This window comes from Oncorhynchus clarkii, chromosome 4 (assembly GCF_045791955.1).
Source record: "Oncorhynchus clarkii lewisi isolate Uvic-CL-2024 chromosome 4, UVic_Ocla_1.0, whole genome shotgun sequence".
Classification (NCBI taxonomy): Eukaryota; Metazoa; Chordata; class Actinopteri; order Salmoniformes; family Salmonidae; genus Oncorhynchus; species Oncorhynchus clarkii.
This window is the reverse complement of record NC_092150.1, coordinates 68,864,636-68,879,060: the sequence shown is the minus strand read 5'-3', so window position 1 is coordinate 68,879,060 and position 14,425 is coordinate 68,864,636. Positions and strand designations below refer to the sequence as shown.

Here is a 14,425-nt window from a genome sequence, read left to right as displayed (position 1 = left end):
AATTTTGCACGCTCAATTTTTCAGTTTTTGAATTGTTAAAAAAGTTTGAAATATCCAATAAATGTCATTCCACTTCATGATTGTGTCCCACTTGTTGTTGATTCTTCACAAAAAAATAGTTTTATATCTTTATGTTTGAAGCTTGAAATGTGGCAAAAGGTCGCAAAGTTCAAGGGGCCGAATACTTTCGCAAGGCACTGTAGTAAGAACTTATAACACTCCACGATGATTATCCAATCATTTGTATGTTTTCAATTTTATTTTTCAATCGCTGAGATTCTCTAATTGAATTACAGTTTTTTTGCAACTGAAAGGACACTGTACACACAGGATCACATTATTCATGCCCAAGGCTAGTCATTGCTGGGTATGGCCTGTATTTATGATAATAACCATTGTTTAATATTCCCCTCTTTATTGGAGACTTGAGGTGCTTGTATTGGGTCAAAATAACCTGAACAAGGCTGGCTGTTCAGTAGGAACATGGAACATCATCTTGGAAGTTCTCAGGAAAGCTCGATGTTCTAAATATAATGACGACTCTACATGAGAGAGGAGCAGGCCTGTTTTACACGAAACCTTTGAACGTTCCATAACATTGTGCCCTATGGAAGGTGATGTAGGTCTTCCTGACGCTCAGAAATGTGTTGTAAAAAAAACTCTGACTAGTGGCCATGGTTGCTGGTCTAAAGGATCAACTTCCGGTGAAACTGGAGGGCGCGCAATTCAAAATATTTTTCCACCGGCACAGGTTTCATATGTTCACATATAACGATTAAATATTCTCTTACTTTTTGAAAATCATCCTCTGATTTGTCATCTAAAGGGTCCCAGCTATAACATGTAGTGTCATTTTGTTAGATGATATCCTTCTTTATATCCCAAAAAGTCAGTTTAGTTGGCGCCATCGATTTGAGTAATCCACTCGTTCAACTTGCAGAGAAAAAAATCTGAAAATCTACCCCTAAACTTTGTTTCAACGAGTCAAAATACGTTTCTATTTACTCCTCAGTAATCAAACTATAATATTTATTTCGGAAAGAAGTGTTCAATAGGAAACCGGTTTTAGCAGGTGTGTAATGTCTTCATGGTGCGCCCAAACACAAATTTCCAAGACGTGTCCTTCTAAAACTGATATTTCTCATTTGTTTTTAGTTACAAGCCTGAAACCTTGAACGTAAACTGCTGACACCCTGTGGAAGCCATAGGAATTGCATACAGGGAGCTAATATTCAATATGACCTTTCTCTTGCATTTCTACGAAGATGGTCTCTCTCAAAAAAAAAATCAGTTTGGTTTTTCTTTGGATTTTCTCCTACCATATCTTTTGTTATATTCTCCTACATTATTTTAACATTTCTACAGACTTCAAATGTTTTCTTTCCAATGGTACCAAGTATATGCATATCCTGGCTTCAGGGCCTAAGCTACAGGCAGTTTACTTTGGGCATGTCATTCAGACAGGAAGTGGAGAAAAAATGGGCCTATCCCTAATTAAGACTGGATTTATTAGTGATCGACAAGTGCAGGAACACGAGTAATGGTTAATGAAGAAAGAAATGGACTTGACAATCTGATGTCATTCAAATATGATGTCAATCATAACCCGCTTAAACCATTTCAGTGAAGGGAGTAATGTTGTACTATGGCACATTATTTTACATATGGAAAATTGTTGAAGTAGCCTACTATGTATGTAAATTAATCAAATGAATTACAAATGTTTGTTTTATCTGTAAATGACAATGATATACATATTACTGTAGTTTTTAGAGTTCTGATTTGCTGTAATTGCCTAAGAGTTGTTTTTGAAAATATGTTAATGACAGCTAGCATCTACTGAGGAGGTACAATAGGGGAAAACGTAACCTCCAGTATGGTATACTAACTTGCCAATCAATTAAGAAAATTGTGCAATCTTTCTGTTCAACCTCAAAGCACATTATACTGCCTTTGCACTTTAAATCTTAATAGTCACACAGAAATTAAGACATATACAACATGTATGTTCTCTACAATAACTTTTTATTATTGGAACAATTCATTTTCACATTTAAGGACCAATTAGATTTATTTTTAATTAACACATTTATGAAAACAGTTTGCTGTATCATAACAATGTTTACACAAGTCAACCTGAAGGTCATTACTCTTCATCTAATGGTGCCCTTCATGGAAAATGTTTAAAATAAAATGTCAAGAAACCTTGGGTTACTATTTTATGTTGCAATCAAACACTTATTTTCTGATGTAAGAACAGGGTGTGTGTGTGTGCTGCACTCAAGTATCATTAGCCAGAGGAACAACATCACTGCATATAGCAGTTAACAATAAACCTTGAAATTCTACACAGTGGAACAAGCCCAACCCTCAGCCTTACAAGAAAACTGAAATTAGTAGCCTGTCATCCAATGACCGCAGTCTCTGACTGGTGAACACAGTAAGCATGTTTCTGGTGTGTTGAGTATCAGGTTTCAAACTAATGTAGGACCGAGTATCTTGCTTTTTTTCTGTTGCCTTGATTGACCATTCCAGTGCCATCAGAGTGGAGGAAATGTATGTACTCTGAGCTGAGACATTTTTTTTGCTCTACAGGCAGCAGCACAAGGAAAGGAAAATCATTTATTCAGTGTGAAGAATGAGGGACAGTTTCAAGGAAGTAAGTGCTGTTCATATGTAGGCTAAAGGGCTTACCTGTCATAAGGTTACAGACATTTCTTTATAAATACGTCTTCAGTATCCCAATTCAGAGCTACTTGTATGATTGCTTCCTGTATGGAACATACTAATAGCCCTTTAAGACTATCCCTTGGCAAATAGATGGCGTCAGTAGAAATTGCTTATCATAAGCTAATGTAGTACGCACACACACCATTATCAAGCACAACCACAGACCTTATGTTTTATGAATTGTTTATGCAGGACAGGTATGAGAGGATATGGGGTTATTAACAGTGTGTGTCTCTCGGGGTCCTGACATTCAGGAGAGACAGTTCGGAGGTCTTTCACTATCCCTGCAGAGGAGGGTCATCCATTTCGCCAGCGGTGAGACTCTGGAGGAAGATGACAGTGAGGAGGAGGATACATTACAAGAGGAGGTGTTTAGGGAGCCTGAAGACATGGTAGGGAAGTGTTCAAACAGTTAAGATTTTGATTCTTAGTATAAATAATGTTTAGTCCATGAGCACAGTTGGAATGCAGCACTAATCTGTGTGTGTGTTTTAGCCCAAACTCCCATGGAGAGCTTTTACTTGGTCTCTGGGCAGGAAGTCATTGCGCAGTAAGTTGCATTCCATTCATGTGTGCTCTTGAAACAATTTTTTTGAAAGCATTGTCTTACATAACATGTTTTTTCCTTCAGCTTGTGATTTTCTTGGGGAAAAACTGGCTGGTCTACTTGGTCTCAACACTGCCAAATACCAGTATGCTGTAGATGAACATCAGCGTGATAACAAGGTAAGGTACATAAAACATTACACACACATACGGCCAGGAGTCTTTCTTGATCACATAAGAGTCATGAGTTTTTCCTAACCATGTGAGTTGACTAGGTACAACCTGGTGATAGGCACTAAGCCCCGGAGTTGTTTTCTGGTCAGGTAAAGTGGTCAGGAAAAGTTTCTGGACCGACACATAAAGCCTGCACAACATAGTCAGAAATGTAGACCACATATGCATTTGTTTCCAATCTTCAGTCAAATTTTTGGTTAAACATACACTAACTTTAATAATTTAGCAGTCACACTCAAACAGAACTATTTTTCTGAACCGAATTGAAAAATGTTTAAGCTAGCGGTTTTGTTCCCTTCTAGAACACAGGCAGTAAAGACACCGAATGCTCCTATGAGAAAAGAAGGGAGAGAAGTCACCTTTCTTTGAGGATGAGCAGTGAATATGGTGCCACATGCTCCCAAGGAGTCCCAGCTGGTTCTCAAGCCACTGAGCACAGAACGACAGGATCCCACAACATGGGTTATCAAGATGATAATGAGCACTGAAAAAGAACTAGGCTAATAAACAAATCAAATGTTATTTGCCATATGCACTGAATTACCGTGAAATGCTTACTTACATTTTTTTTGCATTGTTTGTTGAGTTGTAAGTAAAAGAAAAAAGCTAAATAAACTAAAGGAAAAATAGTAAAACAATAGTAGGCATTGAACTTGTTGTGCTAACAAACTAAGAGAGCAAATATTTATATTGCTGTGTGTATTTGTTGGTGTTCCTCTGTGATTTATATTGTATTGCACTTTATCTGACTATATTAATACCATTCTGAAATGTTAATTATCCATGCATGCCTTCAATTTAAATGAATTTCTGACTAAATGTGTTTTGTACATTATGCGTGCAAATATCGACAAAATATTCTGGATAGCACAGAACATACATAATTGCTGTGTATTACTGATACACTTCGGTACACTTTGGCAAGGGATAAAAAATAATCGACGAGGATGGGATTCGAACCCACGCGTGCAGAGCACAATGGATTAGCAGTCCATCGCCTTAACCACTCGGCCACCTCGTCGTAGTGTTTCCTGTCGTAAAACAGTTAGCTTTATCGAACCACATGAACTACATCATTTTTATCCGGCTGCAAATGCTACTTGTTGTTGTGTTTGTTTGTTTGTTTTGTATTTTTCGCAACATTTAACGTTGCATTTTAGAATTGTTCTGTTTTGATTTTCATAAATAAAATCTATTTGTTTTAGCTAGTTAGTTACATCTGTCTCAAGCATTGTGGTAGCTAATTTAGTCAATTTATGCTTGATCTGAAATGTGGTGGAGGCACCGTATGGATGGTGTGACGCAATTATAGAGCCTCTGGAGGAATGCAGAGGCCAAATTTAGCTCTGTACCGCATCGCTGTGCGCCTCTCAAATGTTGTAACAATGTGGAGGGCTACGTATAGCTCTGCATTGACATGATTGGTTGACGGTAGGTGAGTGCGGGAGGTCCTGTATAAACACAAATTCACTTCCTTGTCAACTTCCTTCACGGCTGCCCAGCGGAACGCAAGAAGTGTGAATGCTCTGACTTCAGCAGAGGCCATATCTTCGTAAATCCTGCACAGCCAATGCAGAGATCAGACAGACCATGTAAAGGCTTTTAGCCAGCAAGCAAGCGTTTCAAGTTTAACCTATCAGCGTTTGGAAAACATTTGATACGCATGCGCAATGTCTTTGAATTCAAAGCGAGTAGTAGCATCAGCGAGTGCTTTGAAAGCTAACATGCAAATGGCTGGCAGAATCATTTCGGCTGTTTCGGATTACCCTGAGTTGTATAACGTAACTTTAAACTCATACAGGGACTCACAGAGAAAGGCAAGGGCATGGAGGGCTGTAAGTCTGCAAGTGGAAATGCCTGGTAAGGTCAGCTTGCTGCTAGCAATAGCTTGCTAACTACCCAGTTAACGTTAGCTAGTAAGCTAGCCAACTAGCTAACTATCGCTACCTAGCTACTTGAACTGTTGTTGACCAAACTTTCTCTCACCTATGTAGCTACGTACCTAGCTACATCCTTAGCTAGCTAGCTACCTGCAAATTGTTATCCCTCAAATAAAACAACAATGTGATCCCTGCATTAAGGTAAATTAGGAATAAATACATGTTTACATAACATTCAAGAAATGTCATGTGTGTATTTTAATCATGATCAGACTATCCATAGGTCAGATTGAGATTGCTCTATTTGTGTTCGATGCAGATATCCTGACCCCACTCCCCTCTTCTTTTTGTGTTACGTGTCATTTGGGGTGTTTAGTGGATGACTGTCGGAATAAATGGAAGAACCTGAGGGACACTTTTGTCAAATTCAAGCGGGCTGAGCAGCAGAGGAGAGCATCTGGGGAGCTGGACATTCACAAGAAGACCTGGATGCACAGCAGAAGCATGTCCTTCCTTACCCCCTTCATCCAGCCCAAGGGCTTGCAAGGAGACACCACAGATGACTTGGAGGAGGAGGAAAGGGAGAGGAACAGGGAAAGTGCCACAGAAGGTGTGGACGATAAATCAGCCTACATTATCCATGAGATCGAGGGGGGCCAGGCAGACGATGAGGATGCTCCCTCTCCTGACACTGTGTTGGGATCCAATGGGCCCAGCCGGAAGAGGAGGTGGCAGATGGATGGGATGGACGGACTGGAGGACATAGAGGATGAGATGTTCTTCTTTAGTTTGCTCCCGTATCTTAGAAAGCTCCCCCATAGAAAGAAGAGTGCTGTAAAATTGAAAATACACCAACTTCTACATGAAGCAGCATTCCAATAACCCACTGCCCAGCCCCCGCCCTCAATTCTGTTTCCAAGGTTTTGTAAAGCACAAGCCTTCATTTTGTCCTGTTATCAACTATTGTTCTATATTCAGTTTGATACTATGCCTGATTATGGTTATTGCAAAGTCAATTGTTAACAAATAAACGCTTTCAACATTTGAGGGCCTGAATTGCTTACTTTGTCTGTGAGCAATTCTCCCACATGTTCAAAATAATAAAAGAAACTCTTCACCCTGGGCTGATGCGATTGGAAACCGTTAGCAAATGTGATGCTACCAGTTGAGCAAGGTTAAACATTATAAGAATCATTGGAAATCCAGGAGGTGAGGGAAGAAGTGCCAACACAAGTCGTATTTGTTTTGAATGCAGAGAGGGGTACTTTTCAATACTTACCAGGTGGGGGCAGTCACTGTCAAAGAAAAGAAGTTATTTCTCCAGCCAAGGAGTGTTGTCCACCATCAGTTTCCTTTTTGGACTGAGCTTAACCTGTTATTGTTAACTAACACTGGTTTGCATGGGAAGGCACTCTGAACCTGTTATGTAACATCCCACGTGTCAGCAGCACTGTAGTCCACACCATAGCAGAAAAACTATCAAGTGCTAAAGGGCCTCTCTGGTTCACTTGGACACTTAAACCAATCTACGGCACTGCTTCGGTATGTACCAGCTCAATCCCAATGCCTCTCTATAGCTCCATTTATACCTGGTGCTAACATGGGTTCTCTGTCCTGATATTGTCTCCATTCTGTTATCCATCCACTGTCTGCATTGTGACCAGATTTCCTGGTCCCTTCTTTATGCAAATTATTTCACAGCTATTCTTTCAAAATATGGTTTATTTAATGTAAGACAAATATTGATGTAACCAATCAATGGTGCCACCTGTCAATGAGGGTGGAATAATTTTGATTTAAATGGCTTCTCTGTCCAGATCAGTCTGCACTTGTAAGATATTCAGACAATGTGTGTCTGACTACCTCTGGAGGTGGGCAGGATGATCTGATCACAATCAGTGTGTATTTTGATTGTGGCCACATTTTTAGACAGTTGTAGACTATCAGAATGTGGACTTTTCAGACAGACCATTTCACTCTCCAAAATTCTAGCAACCAGGGCCGGCTCTACGGGTTGGCTAAGCTGGGCATGGACCCGCCCAGATAGAATTTTTACCCCCCCAGTTTTAGTTTTGTTTCCCCATAAACATAACAAATGGTATATGAATTACCCTGTTTGGGTTTGCCAGTGTAGTGCTGCAAGTAGCACAGACCGGGACAGTGTGCTCTCATGATCTGGGGAGGGGGATGTAATAATTTCATGGTAGTTAAAATCCAAAAATGCATTCTGATTGGGCACTTAACCATGAATTGCCATAAGGTACCGCATTCATTAACTTGTTTAGGAATCTCATTGAATCCCAGGGCGAGGGGGTTTTTGCTCACAGAGAAGGGGGAAAAAGGTTCACTTTTGCAGACAACTACAGCTAATAATGGGCTAGAGATGGAGTGTGGAAGCCCACTCAATCCATTCTATTGTTTTTTAATGAAGAGTCTCTCCCTTCTCACATGTACAGTCGTGGCCAAAAGTTTTGAGAATTACACAAATATTAATTTCCACAATGTTTGCTGCTTCAGTGTCTTCAGATATTTTTGTCATGTGTTACTATGGAATACTGAAGTATAATTACAAGCATTTCATAAGTGTCAAAGGCTTTTATTGACAATTACATGAAGTTGATGCAAAGAGTTAATATTTGCAGTGTTGACCCTTCTTTTTCAAGACCTCTGCAATCCACCCTGGCATGCTGTCAATTAACTTCTGGGCCACATCCTGACTGATGGCAACCTATTCTTGCATAATCAATGCTTGGAGTTTGTCAGAATGTGTGGGGTTTTGTTTGCCCACCCGCCTCTTGAGGATTGACCACAAGTTCTCAATGGAATTAAGGTCGGGGAGTTTCCTGGCCATGGACCCAAAATATCGATATTTTGTTCCCCGAGACACTTAGTTATCACTTTTGCCTTATGGCAAGGTGCTCCATCATGCTGGAAAAGGCATTGTTCATCACCAAACTGTTCCTGGATGGTTGGGAGAAGTTGCTCTTGAAGGATGTGTTGGTACCATTCTTTATTCATGGCTGTGTTCTTAGGCAAAATTGTGAGTGAGCCCACTCCCTTGGCTGAGAAGCAACCCCATACATGAATGGTCTCAGGATGCTTTACTGTTGGCATGACATAGGACTGATGGTAGCGCTCACCTTGTCTTCTCTGGACAAGCTTTTTTTCCAGATACCCCAAACAATCGGAAACGGGATTCATCAGAGAAAATGACTTTACCCCAGTCCTCAGCAGTCCAATCCCTGTACCTTTTGCAGAATATCAGTCTGTCCCTGATGTTTTTCCTGGAGAGAAGTGGCTTCTTTGCTGCCCTTCTTGACACCAGGCCATCCTCCAAAAGTCTTCGCCTCACTGTGCATGCAGATGCACTCACACCTGCCTGCTGCCATTCCTGAGCAATCTCTGTACTGGTGGTGCCCCGATCCCGCAGCTGAATCAACTTTAGGAGATGGTCCTGGCGCTTGCTTGACTTTCTTGGGCGCCCTGAAGCCTTCTTCACAACAATTCAACCCCTCTCCTTGAAGTTCTTGATGGTCTGATAAATGGTTGATTTAGGTGCAATCTTACTGGCAGCAATATCCTTGCCTGTGAAGCCTTTTTTAGCTCAGTTACCTTAGCTTTCTTGGGAACAGGAACAATGGTGGCCCTCTTGAAGCATGTGGGATCCAGGGCCTCTATTCCAGGCGGTGTCAGAAGAAGGCCCTAAAAATTGACAAAGACTCTAGACAACCTAGTCATAGACTGTTCTCTCTGCTAGTGGCACCGGAGCGCCAAGTCTAGGTCCAAAAGGCTTCTTAACAGCTTCTACCCCCAAGCCATAAGACTGCTGAACAGCTAATCAAATGACTCCCCGGACTAATTGCTTTGACCCACCCTTACCTTACGCATGTGCTACTCGCTGTTTATTATCTACGTATAGTCACTGTACCCCTACTTACATGTACTGTACATATTACCTCAATTACCTAGACTAACCTGTACCCCTGCAAATTGACTCGGTACCGGTACCCCCTGTATATAGCTTCATTATTGTTGCTCTTTTATTTTTCACTTAAGTTTATTAAGTAAATATTTTTCTGAACTCTTATTTTTCTTAAAACTGCATTGTTGGTTAGGGGCTTGTAAGCATTTCACGGTAAGGTCTACAATGTGACAAATACAATTTCAATTGATTTGATTTCTGCTCCTTGCAACATTGTACACAATCACCTTTTTTATGTGACTTGTCATCTTATACAGGGGTGCCTGTCACTCTGCTTACAGTGTATTAATGAAATTCACATAATGAGTGGAATATATTGTCATACAGTGGGGAGAACAAGTATTTGATAACCTGCCAAATCGGCAGTGTTTCCTACTTACAAAGCATGTAGATGTCTGTAATTTTTATCACAGGTACACTTCACTTTAATGCAAATTAATTACTTAATGGGGGGGGGGGGACAGAGGAATAAATACATGCAGTGTGATCAGGGAATGAAAACCAGGTGTGCAGGGAACAAGACAAAACAATGAGAAAATGGAGCAGCGATGGCTAGAAAGCCGGTGACGTCGAACAAATGATGTTCTGAATTTGTTTGTTGTACTCAGTCAATTGAAAATATCCTTAGAGTTTTGAAACATGAGCCGTTTTTATTATCTCTTGATTTTGTGCTTTGAAATATGAAAATGTACCACACACTTGTGAAAATTGCACAAAAATAATTGAAAAAGAAATGTGACTTCCAAGACCCCTAACCTGTTTGAATACACTGAGGATCCCATCAAACATCACCAGCCAATTAAGTATGCTAACTTGAGAGCCTTTGTGAAGGTCTGTGACATAGATTTCTGCCTACAGGAACAGTCATGTAATATACAGTGCAGTTGGAAAGTATTCAGACAAATTTACAGTGCAGTTGGAAAGTATTCAGACAAATTTACAGTGCAGTTGGAAAGTATTCAGACACTTTCCAAGTTACAGCCTCTAAAATAGATTCAATTGTTTTTCCCCTCATCAATCTACACACAATACCCTATGATGAAAAGGAAAAACAGGTTCAGACATTACATTTTTTAAATATTACATTTACACAAGTATTCAGACGATTTACTCAGTACTTCAGCACCTTTGTCAGCGATTACACCCTGAAGTCTTCTAGGGTATGACGCTACAAGTTAAGCATACCTGTATTTGGGGAGTTTCTCCCATTCTTTTCTGCAGATCCTCTCAAGCTCTGTCAGGTTGGATGGGGAGCGTCGCTGCACAATTATTGTCAGGTCTCTCTAAAGATGTTAGATCGGGTTCAAGTCTGGGCTCTGGCTGGGCCACTCAAGGACATTCAGTGACTTGTCCTGAAGCTCCGCCTGCGTTTTCTTGGCTGTGTGCTTAGCTCTCTGGAGCAGGTCTTCATGAAGGATTTCTCTGTACTTTGATCCGTTCATCTTTCCCTCGATCCTGACTAGTCTCTCAGTCTCTGCCACTGAAAAACATGCCCACAACATGATGCTGACACCACCACGCTTCACCGTAGGGATGGTGCCAGGTTTCCTCCAGACGTGGCACTTGGCATTCAGGCCAAAAAGTTCAATCTTGGTTTCATCAGACCAGAGAATCATGTTTCTCATAGTCTGAGTCCTTTAGGTGCCTTTTTGACAGACTCCAAGTGGGCTGCCATGTGCCTTTTACTGAGAAGTGGCATCTGTCTGGCTACTCGACCATAAAGGTCTGATTGGTGGAGTGCTGCAGAGATGGTTGTCCTTCTAGAAGGTTCTCCTATCTCCACAGAGGATCTCTGGAGCTCTGTCAGAGTAACCATCGGGTTCTTGGTCACTATAGAATATTGTGTGTAGAGTGATTAGGGGGTAATAAGGCTGTAATACAACAATATGTGGAAAAATTAAAGTGGTCTGAATACTTTCTGAATGCACTGTATACTGTAGGTTAACAGCATAGATAAACTGAAATCATAATACGCCTTGCTCTTATCAATAAAAATATATCAACATTATATTGAAATAGCTATACTGGTGCCCGCACCTAAAATGTGCACATTGAGAAGTAATTATATTTATCATCACATGCTTGTATGTTTAGCTTTGTGTTTAGCTTGAGTGCTTGTTTTTCAAACAACAGTATTGAATGGGGAATTGTAGCAGATAAATATCATTCTATGTTTAAATTACCAATGCTGTATTGAGATCAGAGAATTTCCAGATAATAATATACCTGGTTCATATTGATATCAAAATATTGAAATAGCATTATTGGGTCCCACCACTAATATCTGGGATGTAAAATGTCATCCTTAATTTCAGAAAACTGATGTCTGCAGCATAAGTGAATATAAGTATGTGTATGTGTGTGTGTGTGTGAGAGAGAGAGATCCTTATTGATCTTAAAAATCAAATGTAATAATTACATCTGATGTGTTCATAGTAATCAAAACCAGGCTACGTCTACAAGTCCAGACACACCACCCCCAATTACAAAGGCTATAGAGAGGGGCCGTCTTGTTTTAGGGTGAAAGAGAATCACTAATGTTTATGCAGGTTTAACACTTGCAAAGGCTTCTGGGGGTGATGTACGGTACCCTGTGATTCCAAATGTGCACTTCACATTTCCATATCATAAAACTCATGTCATGTACAGTGTAAAGTTTTAATCACTGGGTTTGATGTACTCAGTCAATTGAACATGTACGTACAGTTTTGAAGCATGAGACATTTCAATGATCTGATTTTATTTATGTGCTTTGAGTTGTGAAAATGTTCCACATACTTTTAAAGATTACACCAAAGGGATACAAAAATAACAGACAACTGCTTGTTGATTCCCAATTGGGCCAGGAGTGAATGCTCTGGGAGACCTAATTCTATTCCCACACAGTTTGTTTACATTGTTGGATTTCTACCCAGACCCCCAAAACACACCCCATTCAAAACACTTTCAACAGGCCCCCAAACATACCCTATCCTCAAAACCAAAAGGTTTCAACATGCCCAACCAAACCCCCCTCTTCTCCACCCACAAACTTGATCAAAAGTCACAATAGACCTTTGGCTCCCCAAATAGCCTCATACACTACCACTGATTAAGGGCATAATAGCATCTTTGTCCCACAATTGACCAAGGACTTTAATGAATGAAAATCACCAAGTCTTCTGTCTTACATTTAGTCCAATACACTACCCCGAAGATCACAAGAAGTCCCACACACACACACGTCAGCATGGAAAAAGAAAAAACACAGATACTCGCCCGTCTGAATTTTTCCCCTCGTGCCCCAACATGTCTGGATGTATCTGAGGAACTCGTGGCAAATTTGGAACTGGTTTCTTGGGCGCTGACACTTTCATCGTGTCTTCATCATTCGATTGTACACCCTTTATGGTACTAGGTAGACCAGACCTTTTGATCCATTTTTCAGGTGCTTCAACCTCAATAACACATGATTGGCTGACCTCCATGGCTGCTGTTCGACTGGGTACACATAGTTTCAGTCCCAAAGTTCTCAACTACAGTATTCAGACCCCTTGACTTTTTACACATTTTGCTACGTTAGACTTATTCTAAAATGCATTAAATAGTTTTTTCCCCCTCATCAGTATACACACAATACCCTATAATGAAAAAGCAAAAACAGTTTTTCAGAGTTTTTTGCAAATTTAGTCAAAGAAAAAACAGATACATTATTTATTGAAGTATTCAGACCCTTTGCTATGAGACTCGAAATTGAGCTTAGGTACATCCTGTTTCCACTGATCATCCTTGAGATGTTTCTACAACTTTATTGGCGTCCACCTGTTGTAAATTCTATTGATTGGATATGATTTGGAAAGGCACACACCTGTCTATATAAGGTCCCACAGTTGACAGTGCATGTCACAGCAAAAACCAAGCCATGATGTCAAAATTAATTGTCTGTAGAGCTCCGAGACGGGATTGTGTCGAGGCATAGATCTGGGGAAGGGGACAAAAATATTTATGCAGCATCCCCATGAACAGTGGCCTCCATCATTCTTAAATGGAAGACGTTTGGAACCACCTAGACTCTTCCTAGAGCTGGCCGCCCATCCAAACTGAGCAAACGGGGGAGAAGGGCCTTGGTCAGGGAGGTGAGCACTCTGGTCACTCTGACAGAGCTCCAGAGTTCCTCTGTGGAGATGGGAGAACCTTCCAGAAGGACAACCATCTCTGTAGCACAACATTAATCAGGCCTTTATGGTAGAGTGGCCAGACGGAAGCCACTCCTCAGTAAAAGGAACATGACAACACACTTGGAGCTTGCCATAATCCACCTAAAGACTCTCAGACCATGAGAAACATGATTATCTGGTCTGATGAAACCATGTTTGAAGTCTTTAGCCTGAATGCCAAGTGAGGAATCTCAAACATAAAATCTATTTTGATTTGTTTAACACTTTTTTGGTCACTTCATGATTCCCTATGTGCAATTTCATAGTTTTGATGTCTTCACAATTATTCTACAATGCAGAAAAATGTAAAATAAAGAAAAACCCTGGAATGAGTAGGTGTGTCCAAACTTTTGACTTTTGACAGTATATATATATTTTAAATATATTTAACTTTTTTATTTTCCCCTAACCCTACCACCCTTCCCATAATTGGAGTAAACTAATGGACAACAACACTAAGGCTTCTACTTCCATTTTATTCTGTACATACTATCTACATTTTCAGGACACAGTATAGTTGACAATAGTTATCTTTTATTTGTTTTTAGTCCCATCGTTCAACTACCCTCAAGCCCTCCCATCTATCTCATAAACCATCCAGTTCTTTTTGCAATATATATTTTTTAACTTCGCTGTGATGTTTCACACAAGTTCGGACCCTTTCTATTCTCATAGTTTCTACAGAATATTAATTAAAGATAAACATTTTTGCTAAGTATTATTATATTTTTGATTGATTGACTATGACTTTCAGATCACCCAGCAGTGCCATTTGCAGAGTTAACTCCAGGTAAATGTTTTGTGTTATTCTATAAAGCATTGGTTGTTGATGTGTACGGCTACATGTCAGATACATT

General features: G+C 40.2%; 2 protein-coding genes and 1 non-coding gene across 5 annotated transcripts; 2 read left to right on the top strand and 1 right to left on the bottom strand.

The window, feature by feature from the left end:
• The first annotated feature begins 2,306 nt into the window (after positions 1-2,306).
• On the top strand, positions 2,307-4,714 carry LOC139407807 (protein FAM177A1-like). Of its 2 annotated transcripts, none has more exons than XM_071151670.1 (6): positions 2,307-2,440; positions 2,596-2,659; positions 2,985-3,122; positions 3,226-3,280; positions 3,362-3,456; positions 3,813-4,714. In XM_071151670.1, the coding sequence occupies exons 2-6, from the start codon at positions 2,639-2,641 to the stop codon at positions 3,996-3,998; spliced, it is 495 nt and encodes a 164-aa protein (XP_071007771.1). In that variant the 5' UTR covers positions 2,307-2,440; positions 2,596-2,638; the 3' UTR covers positions 3,999-4,714. The 2 variants fall into 2 exon arrangements, with proteins under 2 accessions (XP_071007771.1, XP_071007772.1); XM_071151671.1 differs by having other exon boundaries at positions 2,407-2,455.
• Positions 4,450-4,531, bottom strand: trnas-gcu (transfer RNA serine (anticodon GCU)). The gene has a single exon. It is a non-coding gene; the product is annotated as a tRNA-Ser (tRNA).
• Positions 4,715-4,922: 208 nt separating the features above from the next.
• On the top strand, positions 4,923-7,889 carry LOC139407806 (uncharacterized). 2 transcript variants are annotated; one of them, XR_011634128.1, is made up of 2 exons: positions 4,923-5,591; positions 5,767-5,985. XR_011634128.1 is itself a non-coding variant. In XM_071151669.1 (2 exons), the coding sequence occupies exons 1-2, from the start codon at positions 5,181-5,183 to the stop codon at positions 6,270-6,272; spliced, it is 696 nt and encodes a 231-aa protein (XP_071007770.1). In that variant the 5' UTR covers positions 4,990-5,180; the 3' UTR covers positions 6,273-7,889. The 2 variants fall into 2 exon arrangements, 1 of the variants encoding a protein (XP_071007770.1); XM_071151669.1 differs by having other exon boundaries at positions 4,990-5,370; positions 5,767-7,889.
• Positions 7,890-14,425: the final 6,536 nt, after the last annotated feature.